Below are 25,377 nucleotides of genomic sequence, written 5' to 3' on the forward strand. Positions count from 1 at the left end.
TTCAATATATTACATACATTTTTAAAGTACGTGGGTCACGGTGATTCTTTTAATGCTTGTTTATGAGTTCATTGCGGTATGCAGGACCGCAAGCCGCGTCCATTGATGCATTTTACTTAATTGCCGGTATTATAAATAATATTTAGAATTAGATCCCCAGTCCCCCACGGAAAACTTCACACCGTAAACCGTCGCGCCAAAGATCCATTGTCTGCATGGCCCAACTCTTTCCGTCATTCATGTGTAGTTCTTCCTTTGTTTGCATTCTATCTACATAGACATCTTGATTCTCGTTTTCCGTATTTGGATGTGCTACCGGCCGATGTTGCTGATGGCATGTAAATGGATGCTCAGAATAGGTGACGGGAATATCCAACGACCAGGCCGCTGTCAGCAACAGTTCCATATCCATCCACGTCTTGGCTCCCATTTCGCGGTAACCAGCCGTCAATTTCCAGGTATCCCGATGCGCCAAGGTAAAATCGCTCGCTTCCCTTCCAATTTGCAAAAAGTTGCTGGTATTGACAGTAACGGGCTCAGGCATTACAAAGGCACCTGCTTCAAAGGCATCATGCTCGCAAGCGCGGAGAAGGATGTCATCGCTGGGAAAGCTGGGTATTTGTACGAGTGTAGAAGGTAATGAATCATATCTATATATTGAATTAGCAAGTTTGTTTTTGTGTTTTTCCTTCCAGGTGGAATGCATACTCAATGTGGCTATCTTGAAATTGCGTATAAAACATCTTTTTTCTCCATGAACGAGAAGCGATGGCATTATGCATATTCGGAGACCAAATGTCATCTGCAACAACGTCCGGTATTAGCTTTCTACTGTATGTTCGCCCCATTCGGTCTCATTGATCGTACCTTGATTGGTGCATACAACAAATGCTCCTCTCGCGAAGCGAATACCCATGTTTTTACCCTCGTATTCATATAAAGCATGGTCGTTGCGTGAAACCTTGTCATGAAGGCGAGGAGTGACAGTAATAATACGATAAGTGAGATACGATGATCGACGAAAGCTGAGAGTAACAACCACGTAAGACATTGAAAATGAAATAGATCATGGAGATAAGGGGTGTCTTTTGATGAGCCTTACTGATACATATCCCGTACAGAACGTCGTCCTGCAGGAGGATTCCACTCAATAATTAGCAGTTCGATCAACGTCGTGGTGTTTTCCGCTAACAAGAAGGTGCTATCAATGGCATTCTGGACTCGATGGTATTCTTGGTCGCCATAGTTATCATTGCGAGTAACAAAAACAACACTCAGATAATATTCAGGGACAACGCCGGGATCCAGGCATGCTTCAAAAACTTGCTCCTCGGTATATTTTTCAATGGGTGGAGTTTTGCACTGAGCACAATCATATGTCCCAGATGATAAAAGATGAGAGGCATTACGTGCGTACAGGAAACCGTTGGGGGTGTTTGAAAGGTAATTTGGCGCATGAGATGAGTACAAGAAGCAGACGGTGATAGTCACAGTCAGCAGTAGAAGCAAGGATAAGGACCGCTTAGAAAATGAAGCGAGGTAAGCCGAGCATGCCTCCAGTTTTGTTGTGAGACCACTCGCCAGCGTGAAGCGTGCTGCCATGAGGGAAAAGAAAAGGGGAAGACGAAAATTTCCCAAATGCAGTTGATGAGCACCAACTACAGTTTATTCAACTTGAAGTCACAAAAATCAAAAATAAAGCGAAAGAGCAAGAAAAAAGAAAGAAAAGTAGACCAAATATAAAGGTTAGATAGACAAAAAATGGAAGAATAACAGCTCAAATTATGTAGTCAAATGTAAAAAAAAAAAAGAACGGAAAAAATAGCAACTAGGTATGGCAGTAAAGCAAAATGTGGATGTGGTTAACGTACCTCCAGACCTCAGCGGGCCTTGGTTGCCCGGAGATCCACCAAGTAGGTAGGACAGACTGCGCACTGTCATGGACCGCAGGTCAACGTGAAATACACAGTCAAAATAACTAGGACAACAATGCAAGTAGTGATTTGGGAATAATTTCTTGTGGCATTTCAGTTTTTACAACATGGTATCTTTAGTTGGAAAAATATGATAGCTAAAAAGAGCAAATCCTAGAATAAAGGCACAAGCAATCAGGAGTGGCAGGATGATGAACGACTGTGATGGAGATGTCGCCTGTCATTGGTGAGTGGCTCACGATTCCCATAAACAGCAGGCTCCAAATCTGGTACAACTGTTCGTAATGGTGTTACGGTGTGCGATGGACAAGGTTATTGAATTCAGCAAGCTGCATTGATTTTACCAAGCGCCTAACTTTTGAGAACAGAATACAATTGGTTGAACGCGATTCTGTTTCCCATCTCTCATCAAGTATTGCCGACACGGATAAAGTATTCCACTGTTTATAAATCCTCCAGTGAATTCACGCCCAAAAATAAGACCAGTACCGAATACAATTACATAAGACAAATGTAGTGAAGCAAGCAAGGCGGGATGATTAAAATCACGCCCAATTCCGTGATCCCCTCTTGCAATCAATGAGTTATTGAGTGACATGGACTATACGTATTTGTCCTTGTGTGTGCACAATATCGGGATATGGGAAGTCTGGGTGATACAGGAGTGGAATGGAATCCCGGCAAAAGGTTGGTCCATTTTCACATGTCCGGAATAGGATGAATGCGTAAAATTTTATTTTCAATTACAAAGAAGCGAGATACAAAGATCCGGCAAGGGTACCGCCAAGAACAGCATAACCGGTAGTGTAGACCTTCTTGATATCGATACATTTACCAGCATCCCAAACCTACATTGTTTATTTTCATATGATCAGTCCTCATTGTCCCTTCCGATTCGGTCCTTGAAAATAGGGAAAAAAATAAATGAAAAATGTCAACGTACCAAATGTCGAATACCGTTCAGACAGTGGAAAACAAATGGGAATGCAACGGTGGTTTTCGCGAGAACCTTGACAGCCACGGGAGCAGCAGCAACAGTAGAAACAAGAGTAGCAGAATCAAAAGTCATACCGACAGTGGGGGCGGCAAGGTAGGCCAATGCACCCAAGTAAACAGCTTCAGAACAACAATATCGATCAGATTTTTCGTTGATATGGAAACGCGCGGTGTTTTGATGTAGATAACTTACCACCACCGACAGCACAACCGGTGACTCTGTGAGCAGCCGAAAGATACCAGGTGATCTGGGGTTGATAAATAGTTAAGTGAGGAGAAACAGGGCGAACTTTACGCTGCTGGCGTAATAACTCGGACTCGGCAGCAGGCGATTGCTCGCGAGCGCAAGGTGTAGCATTGAAACGTCTGTTAACGTTGGAATCAGTAGCTGAAAAAAGAATCGGTAATGCATAGTTATTACCTCACTGCCATGGAGCTGACAGCAGCGTTCTTGAACACGACGGAACGAACAGCAGGATCTACGTACGAGCTTGGATTAGATCGAGTAGCTTTGGAGTTTAAAATAGGTTGGTAACATACTGTGTGTAATGTTTCTGAGAACGGACTGAGTGGAGAGCATGATGTATGAAAGTGGGGAAGTATTAATCGATAGAGTAGGGGGGGAGTTACGTTACAGAAACCGAAAAAAAAGCCAGGTAAAAATCGTGAATGCATAGCCCACCCTCATCACTTTTGCGGAATTTATACTCCGATTGATGACATCACCCTTTGAATTTTTCCCTCCGACCCGATCGTCTGATCACTTCTGTTCAACATCCCTTGGTGTGGCTGTAGAACACTTTTTTTTCTCAACGATGAGTAACATGAATTCCAGCGGGACGCCGCCAGTCGATGGAAATTCCTCGGCACAAACTGATGCGGCTACTCAATTGGCAGAACTGAAGCACAAATTCATGGCTTCACCTTTGCATTGCAAACTGTTCGTAGAGAAGATTTCACAAAACCACGAATCAGAGTTCCGCAAAGCCGAAATCTTATGGGCACGTGAAACGCCGACGGATCCACCAGGCCTGGAATACTATGTTCATTACGTCGAATTCAACAAACGTTTGGATGAATGGGTTTCGTTTGCACGCTTGGACTTTGCAAGAGGAGTTGAATTCCCTAAACCCGACCACAAGAAAAAGAAAGATCCTAACCATCATCGAGATGCCACTGCTACGCCACCGTTAGATCACGGACGCACCAAAGGACGAGCGGGAACCCCTACAGCAGGACAGAAACGTAAAGTGGAAGAAACAGAATCTCACGTTGCGACACCTAGTGCCGATGATAAAGAAAATGCTCATGTGGTTATTGGTGCTGACGACGAGGACGGACAAACCATGGAGGTGACGGAAGAGACGACAGGCACGTTTTCAAAAAAGCAGGAAATTGAGAAATTACGAACCTCTGGATCCATGACTCAATGTGTTGGCGAGGTGGCACGAGTGAAGAACTTGAACAAAATTCAAATGGGAAAGCACGAAGTGGAAGCATGGTATTTTTCGCCGTATCCGATGGAGTATGCGTATTGCGACACTTTATACATCTGCGAATTTTGTCTTCTCTACTATGCGTCTCACAAACAACTGGAACGTCATCGCGGGAGATGCCAATTGCAGCACCCGCCTGGTAACGAGATCTACCGTCATCAAGAGATCTCTTTCTTTGAAATCGATGGCCGCAAACAGAAAACTTGGTGTCGCAATCTCTGTCTACTTTCCAAGTTGTTCTTGGATCATAAAACGCTATACTACGACGTAGATCCGTTCTTGTTCTACTGCATGACCCTCCGTGACGAACTGGGACATCATTTAATAGGTTATTTTTCCAAGGAGAAGGAATCATCTGAAAATTACAATGTTGCTTGTATCTTGACATTACCTCAGCATCAACGACACGGTTACGGACGCTTACTCATTGCATTTTCTTATGCCTTGTCCAAGGCGGAAGGACGAACGGGTTCACCCGAGAAGCCGCTTTCTGATCTGGGTCTGCTATCCTATCGAGCTTATTGGACGGAAACGATTGTGGAACTACTCTTGTCGACGACCGACGAGGTGACCATTGAAGAAATTTCCCAGCGCACGTCAATCACTCCTCAGGATATCCTTCACACACTTCAAAATATTGGTGCCTTGAAATATTACAGAGGACAGCACATCATTTGTCTGGGTGATAAAGTCATTGAACAGTGGGAACGATCTCGAAAGAAGCGGAAGCGAACAATTGTTCCCGAGAAACTAGACTGGAAGCCACTTCACTTTACACCATCCCAGTTACGATTCTTATAACATGTTATTGATGATATTCCCTCCCTCGTTTTGTAAATATTACTACTTTTTCATCAAGATTTATTGGAAGTTGCTAATTCTATGTCCCTATTCTACGCTTTTATGATTTACCCCGTTTTTAAATGGAAGCATCATCATCGTTACATTACGAACGACCCTTTTTCCTTGACTATGAATGACTGTTTGGATGTTTATGGGATCTATAACGTAATATCCTCTGTATAGCTGATGCATATCTTAGGGTTGACTCGCCGGCAATGATAAATTTTTATTTACCTTGTATAATGAATGACACAGGGTCTGTCGCTAGATCCCACATTTTTTAATTTGGGGAGATTCTTAAATCGAATGGTGCTTGTGCAGTCTCATCGAAAAATTCTGAGCATAAGCAATAATCATTTGAGATATCATATTCACAAATTAGCTAAGCAAAGTGGTTAGATTCCAGTTAACGTTGCAGCTTTCTTTCTGAACAGCCAGGGTGAACGTTTATTTAAAGACGACCTCGCAATCGAACGAGATCTGGGCCTTGGACTAGGATACAAGGACCTCCCATAATTAAATTCATACTCGATGTCTTTGCGAATTTCATCACTTCTCCATCTTCAGCACCTGGCTGAATCCAAACATTCTGAATCCCTAATTCTTCTGCATCTTTTAACACTTGAAGCGTTATTTTGGGGGGTGTTATAACAGATAAGGCTGTTTCGGTAGGATTAGGAAGTTCTTTGATGGATGCGACTGTGGCCAAAGACTCGATCTCTGCTACCTTCTACAGTGTAGCAAAATACAGAGCAATACCATACTTTAGACACTCATTTTTTACCCTTTTCGAGTTGCCACTTACTGGATTTATCGGTATAACCTTGAGACCACTCTTGATATACCTATAGCAAGTGCTGTCAATACCCATTCTGGTGATAATTTCACTGTGACAGCGTACCAGCGCAAAACTTTGTTGCCAAACTTTTCGGGCGAAGTACTGGCACCAACGACTGCGAATTGAGGCGATCGAATAAATCTTTGAGCGGCTGACATGACGAAAAGACAGTAATGAGAGAACTAGGATGGCGCGAACCGACAAAGAAAGACCCGATAATATGTGAACGCCGAGAAAAAGTTGGTGTGTGAAAAAAACGACCAAACAGAACCTATGAAATTTTTAAATGGCGCTTGAAATCATTGCTGCATGGAATTGTGAGCATTTCATTTTGATGTTCATGTGAGCGCGTCTTTTTTTCTGTTGTGTTATATTGGAGAAAATGGGCTATGAAGCAAAAGACTAGGAGAAATTGAAAGCTTTCTATTTTTATGCGGTGAAGCCACGTGGATTCCTGAAAAAAAAAATGATATAAAAAAGAAGTGAGGGAAGAATCAATTTCATCTTTTTGCAATTGGCAGATCTTTTCTCATTCTTCTCTCTTCTATCACTTCTCATTTTTCTTTACTATACTATTCCGCATTTGTTTCTGTGGTTTCTACAAAAATTCGCTGCCATGCAACAAGAAAAACCAAGTCTACCTTCTATTAAGCAACTTTTGGAAGGCGGACCTGGCATGATTGGTAAAAGATAATCATGGATTGCTGCTTCCACTTACTCTTGCTTATCCTTTTCGCATCGATTACCGTCTTCAATTGCACCATTTTCTCTTTTAAATACAGATTATACAGTTCGTTCCAATCGAGCGTCCAAACCCCCTCATTTGCTAGGTCACCGTCGTCATGCCTCTGAGCACATACCAAGCTCATTCCGTCGAGGGGACACATTACCACCTATGCTGCCATTGATTGCTCCCTTACAACCACCCTCATCGTCTTCATCACCACCAGTGCCATCTACCCCATCTTCGTCATCTTCCATTGCATCAACCCATACCTCATCTAAAATCTCGTCATTGTATCATTCCAACGTTATGGCTTTACCACTCGACATGCAGTCGTTAAGCATATCTAAACCTGCTACATCTCATACCACTTCTCGTCGGCGACGTACTCACTCTCGATCCTACTCAGATTTCGCACCGCGGTATCCGTTCGCGACTTACAAGCGGATGGCAGTAGAAGGCTCTTTTGGTACCGCTCATTCGTCTGCGGATGAGCTCGATATGACGGAAGAGGAGGAAGAAGATATGGATATTAATTCTTCCTCTTCATCCCCCACCCCTCATCGGTTCATTCTGGATTTGAATAATAATGTATCATACCAACAAGGAGCAGCTAAATACATATGTCCCTATTGTCAAAAAGCTTTCACACGTCCGTCGTCTTTGCGGACGCATACCTACTCACACACGGGTGAGAAGCCGTTCGAATGCACCGAAGAAGGCTGTGGACGAAAATTTAGCGTTCAAAGCAATCTACGACGACATTTACGCATTCATCGATTAAATCGCCCCATGTCCGTTGGATATGCCTCCGCTTCTTCCAACTCGTCCGTTTCGAAATGAAGGCAACTTTTCATTCTAATTTTTGGAACTTGCTTCTTTTTGTTACTGTAACATCTTTGCCATCTCATTGGGACAAAAAAAAAACAATTGGACTTCCCCTTGGACCCTCCTTTCCAAACCTCTATTGCCCTCTCTCCTATTAATTATTATTCTCTGTCTCTTTTTTTTTCATTTAGCAGCTGTTGATATGTTATAGGGAAGAACCTTTTGCTTTGGCTTCCCCCCTCTTTCTTGGGCTTCTATTCTGCTGTTATAACTTCCTGTTGCCCAACCAATCAGCTCACTTTGTCACATTTCACTTTCACGATATTTTCCCCCTCTGTTTTTATTCATTTGCAGCATAATTTCAATGTTTAGCAACGACTGAAGAAAAATAACGAAAACCTCGAAATGGTCAGCAAGAACTATGCTAATAGTCGGGTGATTTTCCCCACACCTTTCGTACGCCCTTCACGGAATATCTGATTATCGTGCATTAATAGACAAAACAAGTATACATTGACGTGTCATCCCTTACCAGCCGTGTGCCTTCCACCAAATATTCTGGATTTTTCACAAACTCAAATTGCTATACAGCGGACCCAATAAAGTAGAATTGAAATCGCAAATACCAAAAAGGCAGAACGACAAGAAATTACCAAAATGCGTAAAATAAACAAGGATCAGCCTGCATGCGCATATCATAATTTCCTTGCATAATGACTTACCACTTTAGCACGGTCACCCGTCCTTAATACCGTATTCTGCATGTTCACAATACTGGCAGTCTGTCGTACCGCACCACAATGGACCATTGCTTGATACTTTTGTTTGATAGTCGTTGAATGGTATAGTACGAGGATCTCCGCTTCGAACTTCCGAGAAGCCTTAGGCATAGGTTGGTCTTTATCGTAATTCAGCAACACCATGCCTTTGCGGATCGTGCTCCGTCGGATATTTTTTATTGCAAACGTGACGCTCTGACCCGCCTTTGCAACCGGAACTGACACCCGCTTTCGATGAATGCCTTTGATGGTGGTAGGAATAAATTGACCGGTAGAATCTGGACCGATCAACACGCGATCACCCACATGAATCATTCCAGTTTTTAGGATCCCACTAACTACTGTACCCACAAAAGGCACAGAGTATGTTTCGTTGACCTCGTAGTGGAATGGAAGACTTGTATCGTATTTGGTCATGGATGGCAAAATGTTGAGGAAATTCCGTAGTAAATCAAGCCCTTCGCCTGTCACGTTGCTGATCTGGAAAATGGGACATAGACGTTCGCTGACAAAGTTTTGCTAATTCCATGGCATTCTCGATCAATAAAAGCATTCTCATGGAATTGTCTCTACTTCTTTCCACTTACTGCTGTCATTACTGCATCATGGCTGTTTTCCACAAATAGCGGGATTTTTCGACAAGACTTGGATTTCAATATTGATGTGAGTTCTTTGATCGTCTTTTCTCGAATATTCGGGGGACACCGATCGATCTTTGTAACAACAACAAGGACCGGTATACCTAGTGACAGGGCAATACCAAGATGTTCTTTGGTCATGCCGATCATGCCTGCGTTAGCGCCAACCTAGTTTAAACAATGTTTTTGTCAGCCTTGGCAACGACGTGAATACCCAAATATCAGCGATTTACCATTAGCATAACAAATTCGGGAGCACTGCCTGTCATGCCAAGCACGGTGGTCTGTTCCAAGCAGAAGCGTTAACATGCATCGACTTCAAAGTGAATAGTGTGTTGTGGAAAATATACCTTCAGGTATTTCTCGTGCCCCGCCAAATCCACGAAACTTAATACTTTGGCTGCTCGGCTACACACTTCCTCCCAAGTAAGCTTGCGACCAGATGCACTGGGGTGAAGGATGGGGTGTGATTTGGAGTCGAACCCTAAGATTTCGCCGCCGACACTGGACGTTCGCCCAGATTCTATTTCGTGCTTGTGGCTATATACAGGGTCTTCAATAACATGTCCCTCCAATGTGCTGCAAGTTTTTCATCGTCATCCCATAATGACATACCGGAATAGGTTCACTCTGGCTTTGCCTCGACCATCATCAAGGATACCTTTTGTAAGTACACCCAGTAATGTGGACTATTGCAAGTCAGCATCTTCAAAAAATGGGACCTATCACTGTCACATCATTACCTTGCCAGCGTCCTATAGGATACAGTGAGCTTGAAGCTTGACAGAATCATAATAGCACTGTTACTTACTACGTTGCCAACTACAGCTATTCGAATTTCCAGCATGTCTTGTACTGATTTAGGACGTTTTCTGATCATAACATGCCCAATTACGCCGTCCTCTAGAGATTTCGTTGACATTTTTGTTGTTTGACTGTCTGTTTGATCCAGCAAGTTTATTTCATCGACATCGGCAAAGTCAGCATGAAGATCGACCATGACTAGTTCGAGCGTTGTCAGGCATTTCTGGTACTGTTCTTTGGTAAGGTGCATGGAAGAATCGTCCTCTGAAACGGTGATGACTAGTTGTTAGTTTTCCAAAAGTCAATGTTATGCTGTCTTTTGCTGGTGGTTTCGTACCTTCCAAACCGATTTCAAATAACGCTTCGCCTCGTCCTTGCTCCAACCGTTTGCTTATCAGGGAGCGTATGTATTCAATGTCTTCCGGCGTCGCCTCCATAAATCGTGCCTAAGTAGAACAGTATTGTAAGAAAAGCATGGTGAGACGTAAATCTACATACTTTGAGCGTTCGTTTTTCTGTGGGCCAGTCGTCCTCATCTAGGTCGGCCTTGCTGTGCCCGGGACCAAAAATGGTATCGACAATTTCATCGGCTTGTATATCGTGCAATGATATATTCATAAGGGTGGAGGTCAATAGCGTGGCCTGGTTGATAGTGGTGTCGGATGAAGGTTGGGTCATAATTTCTTTCCGAGAATGGTCGTTGTAGGGAAAAAACGAAGCCGTCGTATTCTTAAAGCATATTTATGCGAGGAGCGGGTTTTTAATTTTCACCTCACAGAAGGGCAAGCGTTGTTGCGCAGTAATTTTTTCGCACAAAGTACACAAAAAAGGGCAAGGAGAACACCAACCAAGCACTAGCCAAGCATCAGCCAAAAAGTTACAATGACTCATTTACTCTAAAATATGACTCACAGAGAAGAAATTCCACCATGTGCGCCAAATTTGGGATCTTCTATTCTCGCGTTCATGGATAATGCAATTTTGCCAAATTGGATTTCTTGAAAACCAAGCAAATAAGTTCGACAATCTAACCGCAGCAAATTTGCAAGACAATAATTCTGTCAGTTCTGCCCCGGCTTTATTCTATCTCTATGACAACCGTTCTAACAAAGCTGACATTCGTTATCATCTTCATCCAACTTCTTTACAGAATTCATAATAGTACTGCAGCCAAGTGCAACACAAGTGTACTAAATTGGGAATCATCAACTGCATGCAAACTCTCGTCAAGCTCTGCTCAGAAAATCTCCTAGACGACTATACCTAGCGCAGCAAAACTGCCAACATTTTTGGTGTCTAGCATAGAAAATATTGAGGATTTTGCAACCTTTCGGAAATTACGACTTCACTTTTTGTCAATGCGACAATTGTAACTGAGTATTAAACTGCGCGGTTTGCATGTTTTGGAAATATTTCAACAGCAAAGCGTTATGCTGACAAAAGCGTCCTGCCTGTTTAGTAACTTATCGCGCTGTTTTCGTAGACGTATGGCGAGTGTTTTCTGCGACACACATACTCACCCAGAAGCAAAGTGAAAAAGTGGAAAGTTGATGAAGAACCCGATCTAAACTGTCATCATCCAGCAGGAAAAGCACGTGTGCATCCCTGATAAATTGACGTGAATCCATTGTTTTGGTGCATTTTCATTGTTTGCTATTATGTGAGTATAAATGCTCGATGCAATTACAGGTTCATTTCGTTTCCTCAATATGATTCGGAGACCATCGCAGTTTTACTCCTATTGACTCCATGGGTGTGATTTAATCGGCCATACCAATATTTTCATTCTTGAGTGCTCCATAGTTTTAATCTAACATTATTAAATGTTTTCACCAAGTTTTCCCGGCAGCAGGAGTTCAAAAAGCCACCGTGGGAAATATATGACTCGGGACTGATTCGTGTAACTTTCTTGATTCACGCTTATCAAATATGTCCACCGCTTATCTTCTATTTGCGGAGATGACAGGCACTGCTTTAACCCGAAGATCCACTCACGTTGGCATGGGTCTGATGCGTTTAATGCGTGTAACAGGCTGATGCTTCAAAATGAGAAAGCTAAAGCAACAGAGAGTTACTATTACTTTATTGATGCTCGTTACGTTTCAACAAGCTTCTTCATCGGGTTATCTTGTTCACAATTTACTGTACGGATTTTCCGTAAGTGAGCTTGATACGGCCAAAAATGTCATCTTCACACTGACACGGTACGGAAGGGTTACGTCCATTGGCTTATGACACTGTGAGAGTAATTCACCCGCGTGAATTTGAATTGGCTTTACGTGTGGATGTCCCATGCCATACACAAAAAGTTTGACACGACCTGTCTGGGTGGAATGCTTTTTGATTTTTTTAAAACCGAAGATTTGACGAAGATTTCTGATAGAAACGCAACCAATCAATGCAATGATGGGTTTCGACAAAGTCTTGTCTGTGGAATAACTGATATGGAGGGTGTTTTTCAGAAGCAAGACTTGTAGACGGGTCATTCATTCGATTATTTATGTTGCGATTGATTTTACTCCATATTTACGGAAGATCAATGGCTAAAAGCCGGTGACGGAGCTTTAAAGGTTGATATACTTCTGTTCCTCTTCACGAAATTTTCCTTTTTTTTTTGCGTGGTGTGACTCGTGCGACACGGCGGAACTCTTTTTTTTTCGGCCCACTTCTTTTTATAATTTTTTTTTTAATTTTTTCCATTCCCTCTTGTTTATACTTTATCTGTTGCCGTCTTCAACATGGAATTGCCGCAATTGAAGATTTTCACCAACAACGTTGCCAGTGCTCTCCAGGAAAACAACTATGACGGTGTCGTGGTTCTCTTCACTGATAAGAAGGCGCTCTTGAACGTTGTTCCGAGCGTGAAGAGCTGGATGGATTTGGATGCTTCGTTCGGCGATGAAATTCAGTTGCTTCTTCCCAATGACGCTTCGCCTGCTAGCCGAGTCCTCATTGTTCCCACCGGTTCCCTTAACAACGACTTTGACGATGCTCGTCGCTTTAAAGGTATGCACAAAAAAGAAATAAGCATGTCGGACTTGTTTTTCCGTTCGCCGTCGCTTATCCGGATTGTAATCAGATGCCGCCTTTGACGCTGGTAAGCGTGCCTTGAAGGCCGGTATGGTGGCTCCTTTGGTATGCTTTGCCGATGCTCCCGCCGAGACAGAATTGTCCTGGACGTTCTCTGAGCAAGATGATTATAAGCATTATCTGGAAGTGACCATGCTTGGATTTTTGGAATCCACCTTTGAGCCTGTGGATGTGCGCGATCATCACGAACGTGTCAAGCAACCTCTTCAGGTTTTCAAGCAATTGGGCTTTGTGGCTCCTAATTTCGACGGCAGCAAAGTCGATGAGATGATCAAGATTGTGTCTGCTATCGAAGCTGGTCGTCGTGTTGCCAAGGGTAAGTAAAGGAAATGATGGTCGTCTTGGGAGTCTGAAGTAACGGAAAATCATGTGATGACCCCCAGATATTGGATCCCCTGATCCCGAGCGTATGTCTCCCATTCAAGTCGTCAAATATCTCCAAGAGCAATTCAAGGACAGCAAGAATGTTAAGATGACAGTCATTGATGACATTGATGCCATCAAGAAAGAGTATCCTCTCGCTCACGCTGTCACTCGCGCGAGTTTAGCAGGTAAGATAATTTAGTTAGAGGATGATGGAGGATGTAACGGCAAAGGAATCTCATGCAAATTTTCATTTAGTTCCTCGTCACCATCCTCGATTTGTTCACTTTGAATATGTATCGCCTGATCAAGACAAGGTTAAGGAAAAGTGAGTGCTTTCTATTTCAAAATCGTTGTCTCGCATGGGGCCATTTTTTCTGATCATATGACAATTTCCAGTTTGTATTTCGTGGGTAAAGGTGTTACTTACGATACTGGAGGTGCTGACATCAAGTGCAGTGGTCATATGAGAGGTAAGGAAAACGACGACGTCGATTCTGGGAGTCGGACAAGATTGCTAATGGATGGACAACTGGGCGCTTAGATATGTCTCGTGATAAGTGTGGTGCTGCCGCTGTGGCTGGTTTACTCAAGACCATTGAATTGCTTCAACCCGAACAGGTGAATGTGACAGCAGGTCTGGCATTGGTGAGAAACTCGGTCGGTTCAGATGCCTATGTGAGTGATGAGGTGATCTATTCTCGCAACGGTACTCGTGTGCTGGTCGGCAATACGGATGCCGAAGGTCGTATGGTGATGACCGATTTGCTGTGTGAATTCAAGGAACGTGTGCTCGCCAACAAGAAGGCCAATGCTCCTTCCTCAAAAGCACCCTCTCTTCTTTTCACTGTGGCCACTTTGACCGGTCACGCTCTTCGTGCTTACGATTGCTACGGTATCACTCTTGACAATGGTTTTGCGCGCAAAAACAAAGTCAGCAAGCGTATACATGATGCTGGTCACATTCTCGCCGATCCCTTTGAAATCTCTACCATGCGCCGCGAAGATGTCGCTGTTGTTCAGCCTGGTCGATCCAGTGAAGACGTCGTGCAAGCCAACGACAAGCCCAGTACCATGACCAGCCGTGGCCATCAGTATCCCGCCGGATTTATGCTTATTGCTTCCGGTTTGGATAAGCATGGTTTGAACCATGAACATCCTATTGGCTTTACCCACTTGGATATTGCCGCTTCCGCTGAAACCACCTCTGCTGTTGGATGGAGTTTGCCTCGTGTGACCGGATCGCCTGTGGCGGCTTTGACCGGTGCTTTCCTCCTTTAAATTTTCAATCAATCTGTATAGTGCTTCATTTCTACTTTCGCATGTGTTATTGGAATTCGATGATTAGATGAATTGTATTCTACTTTGTTCAAAGTTTTCCAAATAATGTTGTACAATTACTTTTTCTTATTCTCAATCTGACTCTGGAATTTCAAATGCGCTTATGTAATGCACCAGGTACCTCGAAAAAAGGGCAATTAGTGACTGATTCGACAATATACTGCACGGGGAACCAAATCGGAAATCTCCTGATGTTGAAGCGGTGATATGCTTTTGTGATGAAACGATCTGCTGTTGCCATAACGCCTTCGTCAAAGGATCACACTTGCCATCATAAAAGGTTGAAAGAAACTATAAAAGCATTCTCGATATGGTCTCCAGTTGGATGCCAGAAACTTGTAAATATTTTCTACTGAAACGTTGCGATTAGATGGATGATGTGTCAGTAATTGATAGGCATAGTTATCGCCGTTTCACGCCTACATTGCTGATTGCTTTTCACATTTACAGCGGTGCCTCCAGGTAGCAGAATATAAGTGAAGTCTCTCAAGTATCAACAGGGAAACACGATCAGTCCTTGCTGCTGTAAAAGCCGAATTATTTCCTTGAAGCATCACAATAACTTGATTAAAACGGCCCCAGTTTATCAACAGGACTTGACACTGACGGATGGTCCATGGAAAGAGATATCAATGAAGACGATATTCCGGTCCGTTATGTCATGGAAAGATTCCAAGACCAGAGTGTAAGATATAGTTACTATACAGCTTTAGTTCATTAATCCTCGGTTTGACATTAGCCATCAGTCCATTATTCGCGAGCTCGCCAACGGAACAAGTTAACCTGGAATCTCTCATTCTCAGGCTAAGCTATCAGAACCATTTTCGGTCATGTTTCCTATGGGGCAACTGCTGATTCTAAGATAACTTGCTAGTGACCCCGTTTTCTAGATCCTGTTAGAAGACTACAGTATCTGAACCAAACATTACGAGCACGGTGAACCTTAAAGCATGAAAAAAAGAGAGGAAATAAGATAATAATTTATGTACATAGAGCTTTGGATGGATACAAAGATTCTAATAAACAGTCATCAACGCAAAGCAGGCATAGAATAGACCAACGGGATACGCCACCAGGAAACGTTGTTCACTCATGCGCAAAACAGTGGTGAACATACCGGAACTGGCATAAGTGCACCACAGAATAGAAATAGCGGTCAATACCAAACCAATGTATCCTTTCAATGGCAGAATCACACTAAATCCGCTGAGCATGACCATGGGTAACAGACAATAACCAAGAACGCTTGCTGTACGAGACCAATCCACTCCGCTTTCACTCATTAAGTTCATGACAAGGAAGATAGATACCACACCCAGTACACCGACACCGTAAATGTAGCCGAAATGGTTTTTGCCGGACAGCATAAGGAATATACCAAACAAGAAAATGAATAACAAAGGTCCGGCCAAATCCGTATCATCCATAATGTCGTGAGGAACATTTCCAAAAGGATTCAGCACCGTTAAACTCTGAAGGGCACATCGATATCAGCCTTTCCATCATACATTGACCACGGTTTTCAACGTCAGCTTACCTTGGTTTTGATATGCTCAAAGTTCAAACCGAGCTCTTCCAACAATGGAGGCTCATCTGCAAATCCGCCTGTACCAAATGCACTCCAAAATGAGCCCATGCCTCTCGTATAATCATAGGTATCAGAACGCATGTCGCCGGCTGGCGCGTTTGCATAGTAAGAGGGTGCCCCGTATTGATTGCCGTAGGAAGACGCATAAAACTGCAAACCATCTCCTGCACCGGGATTAACACCGGCATTGGGATCGTAATAACCGGTATTACTGTTAGGTGCTGTGCTATCGAATAATACGGAATGAACAGGTGGTTTGGACATTAGATGGTGGAGCTCAGCAAAGGAAAGGAGAAAAAGGCAAGAAGCGACGTTCAACCACACAATGAGTTGAAACCACACGTGGACACGTCACAGCCAAAAATTTCTCTGTCGCTGGCCCTCTACCCAGCAACGCTTGCCTTTTCTTCAAAATTTAAGAAACAAGAAAGGATGTATACAATTTTTTCTTTAACCAAAAGTGAAATGAGAAAAAAGCGTGTTATTATGATGATTCTGCTTCTTCTATTGCCATAAAAGGCTTCAAGTAGATAAACAAAAAGGATGTTGGATGTACAAACAATACGATAACACTATTTCATATCGTCGTTATCGTTTCTTGTCTTTTTTTTTTTTTTACACGAGTCGGATTTAGTAAACCAAACTTTCATTCTATATAAAATACAAAACATTTAGTACCTGCATTGTGACGTTACTCTCGCTTTGCAAAAAGATCACTTACCAGCTTCTTTGCCTGAGCAAAGCATTCGTCATACATTTCCTTGTAGTCTTCTGCTGCTTTGGCGTCGTTTTGTTTGCCACCAACCACAATCATGGCCACTGATGTAGGTCGCTTTGTTGAGCTTGCTTCGCCCAATTCTTCTCGAGACGGTACGAACACGTAGGGAACACTGTGGTCCTCACACAAGACGGGCATGTGAGCAATAACGTCAATGGGAGAAATATCACCAGCAATGATAACAAGGCCCTTGCTGCCTTTACGAAGGCTCTTGCTGACTTCCTTGACACCACGGCACACATGCTTGGCTTTGCTGGCTATAGGATAAAATAAACATCGATCGATTAGACACCGTCGTACTCCTGATCCAAAAAGGAGCCTGTAGCTGCCGAAATTACCTTTCTTCACGGTCTTCAAAAGCTTCTTGTTGAGCTTGCTTTCAGCCATGGGATGAGCAATGGGAGAAGCGAAGCGAGCAACCTGCTCGGTGGAATCGCTATCAGTCGACTTGACCTTCTTTTCCTTCTTTTCCTTTCTTTCTTTAGCCATGACGGGAAACGACTTTTTTAGGTGATTCTGAAAAAAAAGGCCACTTTGAATAGCCGTTTGGGAAACTTTTCAGTATCCCTGAAAGCGAGTCACGAAAAGCCACCCATTCAAGTTTCGAGTGGGTTATATTTTCGGGAAATTTATTCCACAACGACGCATCAATCAAAAGACTCAAAAAAAAAAGTATCAGAAGAAAGTCATATGGGGATAACGCTTTTTTTCAGATGAATAAGTGACATAATTGAAGAAAAAAAGAGATAGAGAGAAGGGGGGGGGGATAACAGACAGGAAGTGGAAAAAGTGTGTATAAGCAAGGAGTTAAAGGATCCTAGTAGCACTTGCCTTGACCGAGGACTGAAGATTGCCCACAGACACGCACACCCGCGATATGTAGGAGGAAGACGAAAAATATGTAAGGAAAAAAAGATAAAGACAAGATATAATACAAGAAATTTCGTAAATTGGGAAATGTCGATGTCATTAAATATGCGTCATCTGCTGATGTTCGGCCATATCTTGATCAAGAGAAGACGACGCATCGGAAGTACCATCGTCCTCGGCAATGATTTTCTCGGCAAGGCCCTGTTGGTCTTGACGAAGGTAAATCGGTGCTTTCTTCTTAGAAACCACTTTGCTGTCAATCACAACTTGGGTAATAGGTGTACCGGGAGCGTCATACATGGGATCCAAAAGCAAGTTCTCCATGATGCGACGCAATCCACGAGCTCCTGTCTTCTTTTCCAGGGCCAGCTTGGCAATTTCTCGCAAGGCATTTTTGCTAAGGCACAATTCAATCTAGCCGCAGGAAAAAAATTGTTAATATCTAGGATTACCAAGATTACGTGTATATCAAGAGATTCAAACTTTACCTGACTGAGACCGAAAAGGCTCTCGTATTGTTTTAGTAAAGAGTTTTTCGGTTCCGTCAAAACACGAACAAGATCATCGACATCCAAGTTCTTCACGGAAGCCAACACCGGAAGTCGGCCGACAAATTCCGGAATCAGGCCATATTTTACCAAATCGATCGGTTCTACCATGCTTAACACGTGCGTGTCATCATCGTCTTTATCGTTGCTTGACCTTAGCGTGGCATCGAAACCCATGGACTGCAGATCAAACATGGTATTGATTAGCCGAGAGGACGGATAAATGATCAGGGAAGAGCTTTTTTTTGTCTATGGTTACTTACCCCTTTGGCAAGACGATCCGATACTGTTTTTTCCAAGCCAATGAAAGCCCCACTCAATATAAATAAGATATTACTGGTATCTACAGCATACGTCTCGCCTTTGCCGCTACCACCGGCGCCTCCACCAAGTGCTCCTCCACCAGGAACACCGCCCCGTTTGTTTTGCCCGCTGCCACCGCCGGATTTATCAGTAATGTTGATCACTGTGCCTTCGAGCATCCTCAGTAATGACTGTAACAACATCTTGTCAGACAAGGAGCTACTGATATAAACACGATCGTGTAAGTCATACCTGTTGTACGCCTTCACCGGATACGTCACGAGACGCTGACAAGGAATCCGATCGTCGTGAGATCTTGTCAATCTCATCGATAAATACAATGCCTGTTTCCGCTTTCTTCACATCGTAATCGCAAGCCTACGTATACAATACCACTTTAATTTTGCCGTTCTTGCGCTCGCCAATAAAGATCGCCGGAAAATTACCTGCAATAACCGTTGAATAACGAGTTCTACATCTTCACCAACATAACCAGCCTGAGTGAATGGTGTGGCATCCGACATTGAAAAGGGTACTTGCAATATATGCGCCAAAGTCTTGGCTAGCAGTGTTTTGCCTAGAGTCACATATCATTAATAACAGGCCAGTTGTGGTAACAAAGGCTCTTGACAAACTTACCTGAACCCGTAGGTCCAATGAGAAGCACATTGGATTTGTCATGAACTGGCAGATCATCATAGGGTTCTTGAAGTGTAAACGGTGGTGGTGCATGGACAGGATCGCTGGAAGGCCGGGTACTGCCGCTTGCTTGCGTTGGTGGATTCAACCACGCCCGACGTTGGGATCCTAAAACGGTAAAAAAAAAAAGACTATCAGCACCCTGCGCAGTCGTCACCTTGTACTTCCGCCAATAAACGCTTACCATATACCAGCAATCTTTCTGCAGGAACCAAGTCGTTACCAACTCCTTGAATAGGGCTGTTATTGGAGGGATAATATTCTTGTGGCAATGTTGGATGGTGATGTTCAGTGTGATGACGTTCTTCACCTGCCTCCGGATATCCTTCCCTCTGTTGCTTTCTTTGCTGCTGTCTACTCAGATTGGCACGCACACGGTTATAGTGATTGAAAATGGCGACGGCGAGAATCTTTTTGGCGTGTTCTTGACCAATGACATAGTCGTTCAAATGTTTGACAATCTACGAATTACCATTTCTCAGCTTTTTCTGCTACCCCACCATTTGGCTTTTCAAGGAAAATATCAATACCGTGCGAGGGTCGCTCAAGTATGCGGCATCTGTGGGAACAGCTTGATCGGATGGACCTGCGGGGCCTCCTGGAGCACCAATGCTGGCTGCTCCTCTAAGATTATCCCCACCGCCTAAACCTCCCGCTCTGTAGTCTATACTGTGATAGCATCGTGCGAAATTCGCAGACTTCCACTGGGACATGGTTGCCGTTGTTGCCACTGGGCCTTGCCATAGAAGGGAATTGTTCCATCTGTGTAGAGCTGCCTTGCATTGTGTGTGTACTTGTCTGTTGTAGAGCTGCACAGTGCTTGAACAAGGCAAACGAGCGAGCGTACAAGAACGTCGCTTCAGCTGTGAATGCAATAAATAAAGCTGGTATGATTGGGATCTCATCCTACAGATGGTGGGCGTGAGAAACAGTATTATAAAGAAATAAAAATGAGAAAACACAGAGAAAGTGGGTTCAGCAAAGAGAGTCAGCTGGGGAAAACAGTTCGGTTTTGGGAAGTGCGGAAATTGGGGGTTCTTTGGAAATCGAAAAGCAAGTCCTTCCGATTCGACCAATCACAGAGTTCTGTCCGCATTGCATTGCTTATCAGCACAGACCCGTCTCCCAAAATTTTGGCACTTTCACTTTCTGTACGTTTTCGATCAACCTCGTGGTATCCTATATACCATTGTCATCTCCCAAGCTAAGTTAAACGTGGCCTACATTCGTGTCATGCAAATGACTTCACATGCCGAAGGAAGAAATCGCTCAAAAAGGTAGCGCGGATTTCCCCATTTGTACATTTTGTACAACAACCTCCATGGTTTGAGCACAGAAAGAAAAACTGCAATTGCCAATGCCATGCCAAACAAATGGTTGTCATAGCTATTCGCTTGTATACGAAGAACCCTAAAGCTTCGATGTCATATTATGCAACAACGGACAGATTAGCTCCGGGAGACGGAATACATTCTCAGATATGCAACAGAGGTGAGTGAAATTGTTGAGCTTTCGTTTTTTTGTTTTTTTTTCTTGCCTGCAAACGAGTTGGGCTGACGCAAAGCAAAGAATTGACCAGGTTTCTATATGTCCACCCCGCTTTGAGCAACGAAATGCTTGCAGTACAAGAAGCGAATGTGGACAAACGCAGGGAATGTACATATACAGCTTGCGGTATTCGTGGCGTAGTCGTTCGCGGTGAATGGTCGGATGTTGGCCCTGTTCCACCCCTTAACTAAAGGCTGCTCTTATTCGCTGTAATGTGGAGGCGAACAACTTCCCGCTTCAAGTTTTGGTAACCACCATGATGTATCAGAGGAGGCATGTGATAAATCCCTATGATCATCTCAACAATCCATTATCATTTGTCAAGAGGGAAAATCACGTTACTTCTATTAGTGATGGATGGGCGGAAGTCAACGAACACGAAGGTAAACTCCGATTTGCTTACACAAGAATCGTAATAGGTATTCACGGTTTACTGGGACTTAGTTTTTGATCTACCGCCAGATTATTCACATTATTGAGCGCAGCTGAAACGGTGAAAACTAATATAAATGGAAGAAAAAGAAGAGGTATACAGCAAGGGAGACTTCTGTATGTGTACGGCTTGATTATATAAAATAACGCACGCGTAAGTGCCGAGTACGAGAACTGATTTCTGAATTTCGTACGGTCGAACTTCGCTGAAAGACCGCAAATAAGGGAAGCGGGGAAAAGGATCATGGAAATTCAGGAACCGACAAGTTATGTCTGTCAGAGTGTGAGCGCGAATTTGCATGACATAGTTGGCAAAAGACAGACAGCAAGAGCAGGAATTTACCAATTTTCACTTACAGGAAATCTGACACAGCGGCGGCTTACGTTATCCCGGTACTCAGTAAAACGAAGAAAAATATGGTTGTGCCTTCTTATCAAGGCCCTCCCCTTTTATCTTCACCCAAGTCCAATGCTTCCCAACAGAATCTAAACGATTGATTTTAGTTTCGTCACTAAACACCACACGTTTCCAATCATCCACAGTCCAATGCTGATACTTCATTGCAAACTGAACGTAAATTTGCGACTACAACTTCTTCCAATGCTGCATCAATTACCGTGAGAACAAGATTCCAAATCGCACGACCGCAAGCGCGATTACAAGACCTGCGCAACTTGTCCTCGTAGACAAAAGCCTCGTGAACCAGTCATTATTTAAGCACTAATTTTCTGGGCGACCTTTTGATTGCTTATCCACAAGCTGTCCCAGCTGAAGGCGAAGATGGAGTTCTTCATTATGGCTTTACAGGTATTGTTTCTCTTGATCCCGGAAACACTGTCCGATAGAGGTATTGATCTCGCGCTTGCAAACAGCAATGCGACGATATTACCTGCTTCGGGAACAAGTTCCGGAATTGCAAGAGGTGATTACCTTCACCGCCTATTGTGTGCAAGGGAGAGGCCGTGCAACGCCAAATACGAGCGGAAGAGCGCGTTCGGCGAGTGCTGCGCATAGGCGTCCTACGATTGTCGCGGCCCATCGTACTGGAGATAACACCTGCTGCGGCATGGAATGGAACAGCTTACGAGGTGGCCTTACTCAAGCGCCTTGCTCATGCGAAATTACGAAAGGATGTGGCTCTTTTAAAGGATGCCTTCCCAAAGCACCAAGAGATTCAACGTGGTTTGAAACTCATGCTCCATAGCCTGGCCAAAAATCAACAAAGCTCCGAAAACCAGACATTCTGGAGTACCACTGCGATTTCAACGAACCAGTCTATCCCAGAGATGGCGTTGGCGTCCATCAATCTCAAAAAATCTTGGATGATTGCTGCGTCACATACGCTTGAAACCGTCTCTTTTCAGCCGATCTCTGGCCCAAGCGTGACTGCGGTACAACAGAAAGTGGCAGATTCTGACGAGCATGTGGATAAGAAACAGAAGACTGCTCCAAAAAAAAAAAAGCTCGGTCGATCAGTCACTGTCCGTGGATTCTATGGCAGCCGCCACTATCAAACACAAAGCTTAAAAGATTGTAGAAAAATTGGACGCAGGTGTTGAAGTTTCAGCACACGAGCGAAAAGTAATGACAAACGGATTATCGTCGATTCTGGACCTCTCTGACGAATCCATATATTCGCAACGGCTGCTATTTCCTGCCGACGTTTGGACGTCGATGAAAAAAGAATACCTGGCGAAGTATCCTCTCGATGGCGTTGTTCTCCCTTCCTCCCTTGTCAGCACCTGGAAAATTGTCTGCCACGAAACCAAAGTCACACGTAGAATCCAGTCTGGTTTGAAATACCTTTACCAGGTGTATCCCAAATACTTTGACGACAAGGATATGTTCACACCGCTAATAATGCTGGAAACTATCCTTGGTTCACTGAATCATCAGCCATATTTGCTAGAAAAGCAAACAACGAGCGACGTCACGGAGTATGACTACCTCGGAAACATATGGCTCCCTCTTTTCCGATTACTCTTTCAAGGAAGCAACATTCGAATCAAAACCAGCGAGTCCACGTATGCGTACACCACCCAACGAAAAGTGGAACAATATCCTGAGGCGAAAAATGTCGTGGGGTTCAAAATTGATGTTCGGTTTCTTTTGGATCGCAACGGAAAAGAATACGATTGGTGCAGCGGAGAGATGGCGAGATTGGATGATGCAGATAAAGCCATGACAGACAAGGCCAAATTGAACCGCGAGAGCAAGGACGACTTAGATTATATGCTAGAGCTATGTAGTGACAACGACTTGGTGGGCTGCACAGCATGGCAGTTCCAATCGGCCGGTTCATGCGGTAACATTTGTTCAATTAACTTGGCCAACAATGGGCTATATGTGGCCCTAGAAAAGTACAACTTGGCACTTCCGTCTACACTCGCAGAGTTACCTGATCTACTGGAAACCGTGCGTGACCTGTTGTCGTGGCGCGAGAGAGCTGAAGCAAGCGATCACATCATGAAGTCATTGACAAAGAAACATGAACTAGGAGTAAGGAGGGAAAGCAGCTTTGCCCTCGACGCACACGGCTATGCAAAAAGACACGACATACTCCCCTCCAGAACCAGCAATGAAGTGGCGCAAGCCTCCGAGCCTTTACGGCTATATTCCCACAGGCATCTCTGAGAAACTTTTGGCGGCATATCATTCATCCCGGCCACAGTCGCAGCAGCAGTAATCATCACCGTCGTTGTCATCGTCATCATCATCTTCGTCGTCCTCTACACCTGACGAAAATGTGCAGTACGATGCCAATGGTTGGACAAAGGTAGGAAAAGGTGGTACAACAGAATCACTGATGAATACTGGGATGAAAATCCTTATGAGGAGGAAGAACAACCGCTTGTATAGATAACCAATTCTACGTTGCCTTACGCCTTGACAACAATTAAACAGCATCACCGTCACCATCGTTATATCGATATTAGAGTCATACTCAAGGGATGTAATGCACCAGTTTAATGACGATACTGTGTTGAAATTTTCTAGCCAGTCTTGTCTCTGCACGGTTGGATTTGGTGAAATACCCCTATTATATTGTGTATACGCGTTTTTAGTTCAATTTTTACCCAAATGCTTGTGCAAGTGCGAAATAAACTTTTAGCTGCTGAAAAAAATAAAAAGATCTTGATACGGTGTTCTCCTGCAAAACCTTAAAGCGCTTTCTTTGCTTTCTGCAGTTTTTGGAAGTCACAAGTACAAAGATAGAAACAATGATCGTTTAAGAATCGATGCTAACGCTTCTCGCTTTCCGTGGGGTGGAACGTGTTTCAAGGAATGAGATCCCTCTTTTATCGCAAATGTTTTCGGAACAAATGACAAAGCTGTATATAAATTGAATTCTATGATTTATCGAAGGCGGTATCACAGCCATATATCGCTAGCAATACTTGTTGATCCTTTATGTAGTATTGTCTTGTTCAAATCACTCCACTGAACCGCCATGTCTATAGCAATCGGTGCCCATTGTCTGCGACGTCAGTGAGGCTCATAAGGTTAGTTGATAATCCATTTCGTTCGTGCGCAGTAACTTCATTTGCGTCAGTTTTCGGCATTTCTTTCAGCTTGCTTCCAACGATGGCGGCCGCCATGAATAATGACTGATCTTCTGAGCCTTGCAGTCTTCTGTTCCTTATCCACATGTTCATCAGAACCTGCCACTTTCTGTTGTACTGCAGTCACGCTTGGGCCAGAGATCGGCTGAAAAGAGACGGTTTCGAGCGTATGTAACGTAGCACTCATGGAGGATTTTTCGAAATTGATGGACGCCAATTCCAGCTCTTGGATAGACTGGTTCAGTGAAATCGCAGTGGTACTCCAGAATGTTTGGTTTCAGTACAGTAAGGTGGTTTTGTTCAGAGGCGTCCTAATGTTGATCGCACATGAGAACATCCGTTCACTTGAATGAGGCTTCCTGGGTCCTTGGTT

At 43.7% G+C, this 25,377-nt stretch overlaps 11 protein-coding genes across 11 annotated transcripts; 4 read left to right on the forward strand and 7 right to left on the reverse strand.

The window, feature by feature from the left end:
* Positions 1–33: 33 nt before the first annotated feature.
* BYT42DRAFT_589079 (uncharacterized protein) lies at positions 34–1,794 on the reverse strand. Its single transcript, XM_051570324.1, has 4 exons — positions 1,103–1,794; positions 868–1,025; positions 709–802; positions 34–650 (listed from the first exon to the last, which is right to left on the reverse strand). Exons 1-4 carry the CDS (start codon positions 1,600–1,602, stop codon positions 149–151), a joined length of 1,254 nt encoding a protein of 417 aa, XP_051418285.1. The 5' UTR covers positions 1,603–1,794; the 3' UTR covers positions 34–148.
* A 763-nt stretch (positions 1,795–2,557) lies between these two features.
* BYT42DRAFT_589082 (succinate dehydrogenase cytochrome b560 subunit) lies at positions 2,558–3,576 on the reverse strand. Its single transcript, XM_051570325.1, has 5 exons — positions 3,471–3,576; positions 3,352–3,409; positions 3,124–3,296; positions 2,878–3,050; positions 2,558–2,782 (listed from the first exon to the last, which is right to left on the reverse strand). Exons 1-5 carry the CDS (start codon positions 3,508–3,510, stop codon positions 2,678–2,680), a joined length of 549 nt encoding a protein of 182 aa, XP_051418286.1. The 5' UTR covers positions 3,511–3,576; the 3' UTR covers positions 2,558–2,677.
* Positions 3,577–3,725: 149 nt separating this feature from the next.
* Positions 3,726–5,571, forward strand: BYT42DRAFT_589084 (histone acetyltransferase ESA1). The gene has a single exon (XM_051570326.1). The coding sequence runs from the start codon at positions 3,746–3,748 to the stop codon at positions 5,225–5,227; it is 1,482 nt and encodes a 493-aa protein (XP_051418287.1). The 5' UTR covers positions 3,726–3,745; the 3' UTR covers positions 5,228–5,571.
* On the reverse strand, positions 5,559–6,342 carry BYT42DRAFT_589088 (CoA-binding protein). The gene is made up of 3 exons (XM_051570327.1): positions 6,171–6,342; positions 6,075–6,114; positions 5,559–5,999 (listed from the first exon to the last, which is right to left on the reverse strand). The coding sequence occupies exons 1-3, from the start codon at positions 6,263–6,265 to the stop codon at positions 5,721–5,723; spliced, it is 414 nt and encodes a 137-aa protein (XP_051418288.1). The 5' UTR covers positions 6,266–6,342; the 3' UTR covers positions 5,559–5,720.
* Positions 6,343–7,356: 1,014 nt separating this feature from the next.
* BYT42DRAFT_505620 (uncharacterized protein) lies at positions 7,357–7,674 on the forward strand (the record flags this gene model as incomplete). The annotated part of the gene is made up of 1 exon (XM_051565039.1): positions 7,357–7,674. The coding sequence occupies one exon, from the start codon at positions 7,357–7,359 to the stop codon at positions 7,672–7,674; it is 318 nt and encodes a 105-aa protein (XP_051418289.1).
* A 404-nt stretch (positions 7,675–8,078) lies between these two features.
* On the reverse strand, positions 8,079–10,317 carry BYT42DRAFT_505809 (P-loop containing nucleoside triphosphate hydrolase protein; the record flags this gene model as incomplete). The annotated part of the gene is made up of 10 exons (XM_051565051.1): positions 8,079–8,135; positions 8,192–8,242; positions 8,382–8,957; positions 9,026–9,244; positions 9,310–9,360; positions 9,427–9,616; positions 9,692–9,765; positions 9,820–9,831; positions 9,888–10,144; positions 10,218–10,317. 10 exons carry the CDS (start codon positions 10,315–10,317, stop codon positions 8,079–8,081), a joined length of 1,587 nt encoding a protein of 528 aa, XP_051418290.1.
* Positions 10,318–12,618: 2,301 nt separating this feature from the next.
* On the forward strand, positions 12,619–14,614 carry BYT42DRAFT_505763 (uncharacterized protein; the record flags this gene model as incomplete). Its single annotated transcript, XM_051565046.1, has 6 exons — positions 12,619–12,886; positions 12,960–13,286; positions 13,354–13,521; positions 13,592–13,661; positions 13,733–13,806; positions 13,878–14,614. 6 exons carry the CDS (start codon positions 12,619–12,621, stop codon positions 14,612–14,614), a joined length of 1,644 nt encoding a protein of 547 aa, XP_051418291.1.
* Positions 14,615–15,636: 1,022 nt separating this feature from the next.
* On the reverse strand, positions 15,637–16,732 carry BYT42DRAFT_540823 (uncharacterized protein). The gene is made up of 2 exons (XM_051565548.1): positions 16,212–16,732; positions 15,637–16,146 (listed from the first exon to the last, which is right to left on the reverse strand). Exons 1-2 carry the CDS (start codon positions 16,524–16,526, stop codon positions 15,691–15,693), a joined length of 771 nt encoding a protein of 256 aa, XP_051418292.1. The 5' UTR covers positions 16,527–16,732; the 3' UTR covers positions 15,637–15,690.
* A 2-nt stretch (positions 16,733–16,734) lies between these two features.
* Positions 16,735–17,556, reverse strand: BYT42DRAFT_589099 (50S ribosomal protein L30e-like protein). The gene is given in 4 exon segments (XM_051570328.1): positions 16,735–16,910; positions 16,964–16,966; positions 16,984–17,297; positions 17,379–17,556. The coding sequence occupies 4 exon segments, from the start codon at positions 17,527–17,529 to the stop codon at positions 16,893–16,895; spliced, it is 486 nt and encodes a 161-aa protein (XP_051418293.1). The 5' UTR covers positions 17,530–17,556; the 3' UTR covers positions 16,735–16,892.
* On the reverse strand, positions 17,557–20,470 carry BYT42DRAFT_589104 (P-loop containing nucleoside triphosphate hydrolase protein). The gene is made up of 8 exons (XM_051570329.1): positions 19,991–20,470; positions 19,645–19,921; positions 19,401–19,568; positions 19,208–19,338; positions 19,014–19,139; positions 18,722–18,952; positions 18,399–18,638; positions 17,557–18,324 (listed from the first exon to the last, which is right to left on the reverse strand). The coding sequence occupies exons 1-8, from the start codon at positions 20,363–20,365 to the stop codon at positions 18,010–18,012; spliced, it is 1,863 nt and encodes a 620-aa protein (XP_051418294.1). The 5' UTR covers positions 20,366–20,470; the 3' UTR covers positions 17,557–18,009.
* Positions 20,471–23,433: 2,963 nt separating this feature from the next.
* Positions 23,434–23,796, forward strand: BYT42DRAFT_475955 (uncharacterized protein; the record flags this gene model as incomplete). The annotated part of the gene is made up of 1 exon (XM_051563621.1): positions 23,434–23,796. A coding segment is annotated over one exon (363 nt), but the record flags the coding sequence as incomplete, so codon positions are not given.
* Positions 23,797–25,377: the final 1,581 nt, after the last annotated feature.

Source organism: Radiomyces spectabilis (assembly GCF_025331425.1).
Source record: "Radiomyces spectabilis strain NRRL 2753 chromosome Unknown BYT42scaffold_18, whole genome shotgun sequence".
NCBI lineage: Eukaryota > Fungi > Mucoromycota > Mucoromycetes > Mucorales > Radiomycetaceae > Radiomyces > Radiomyces spectabilis.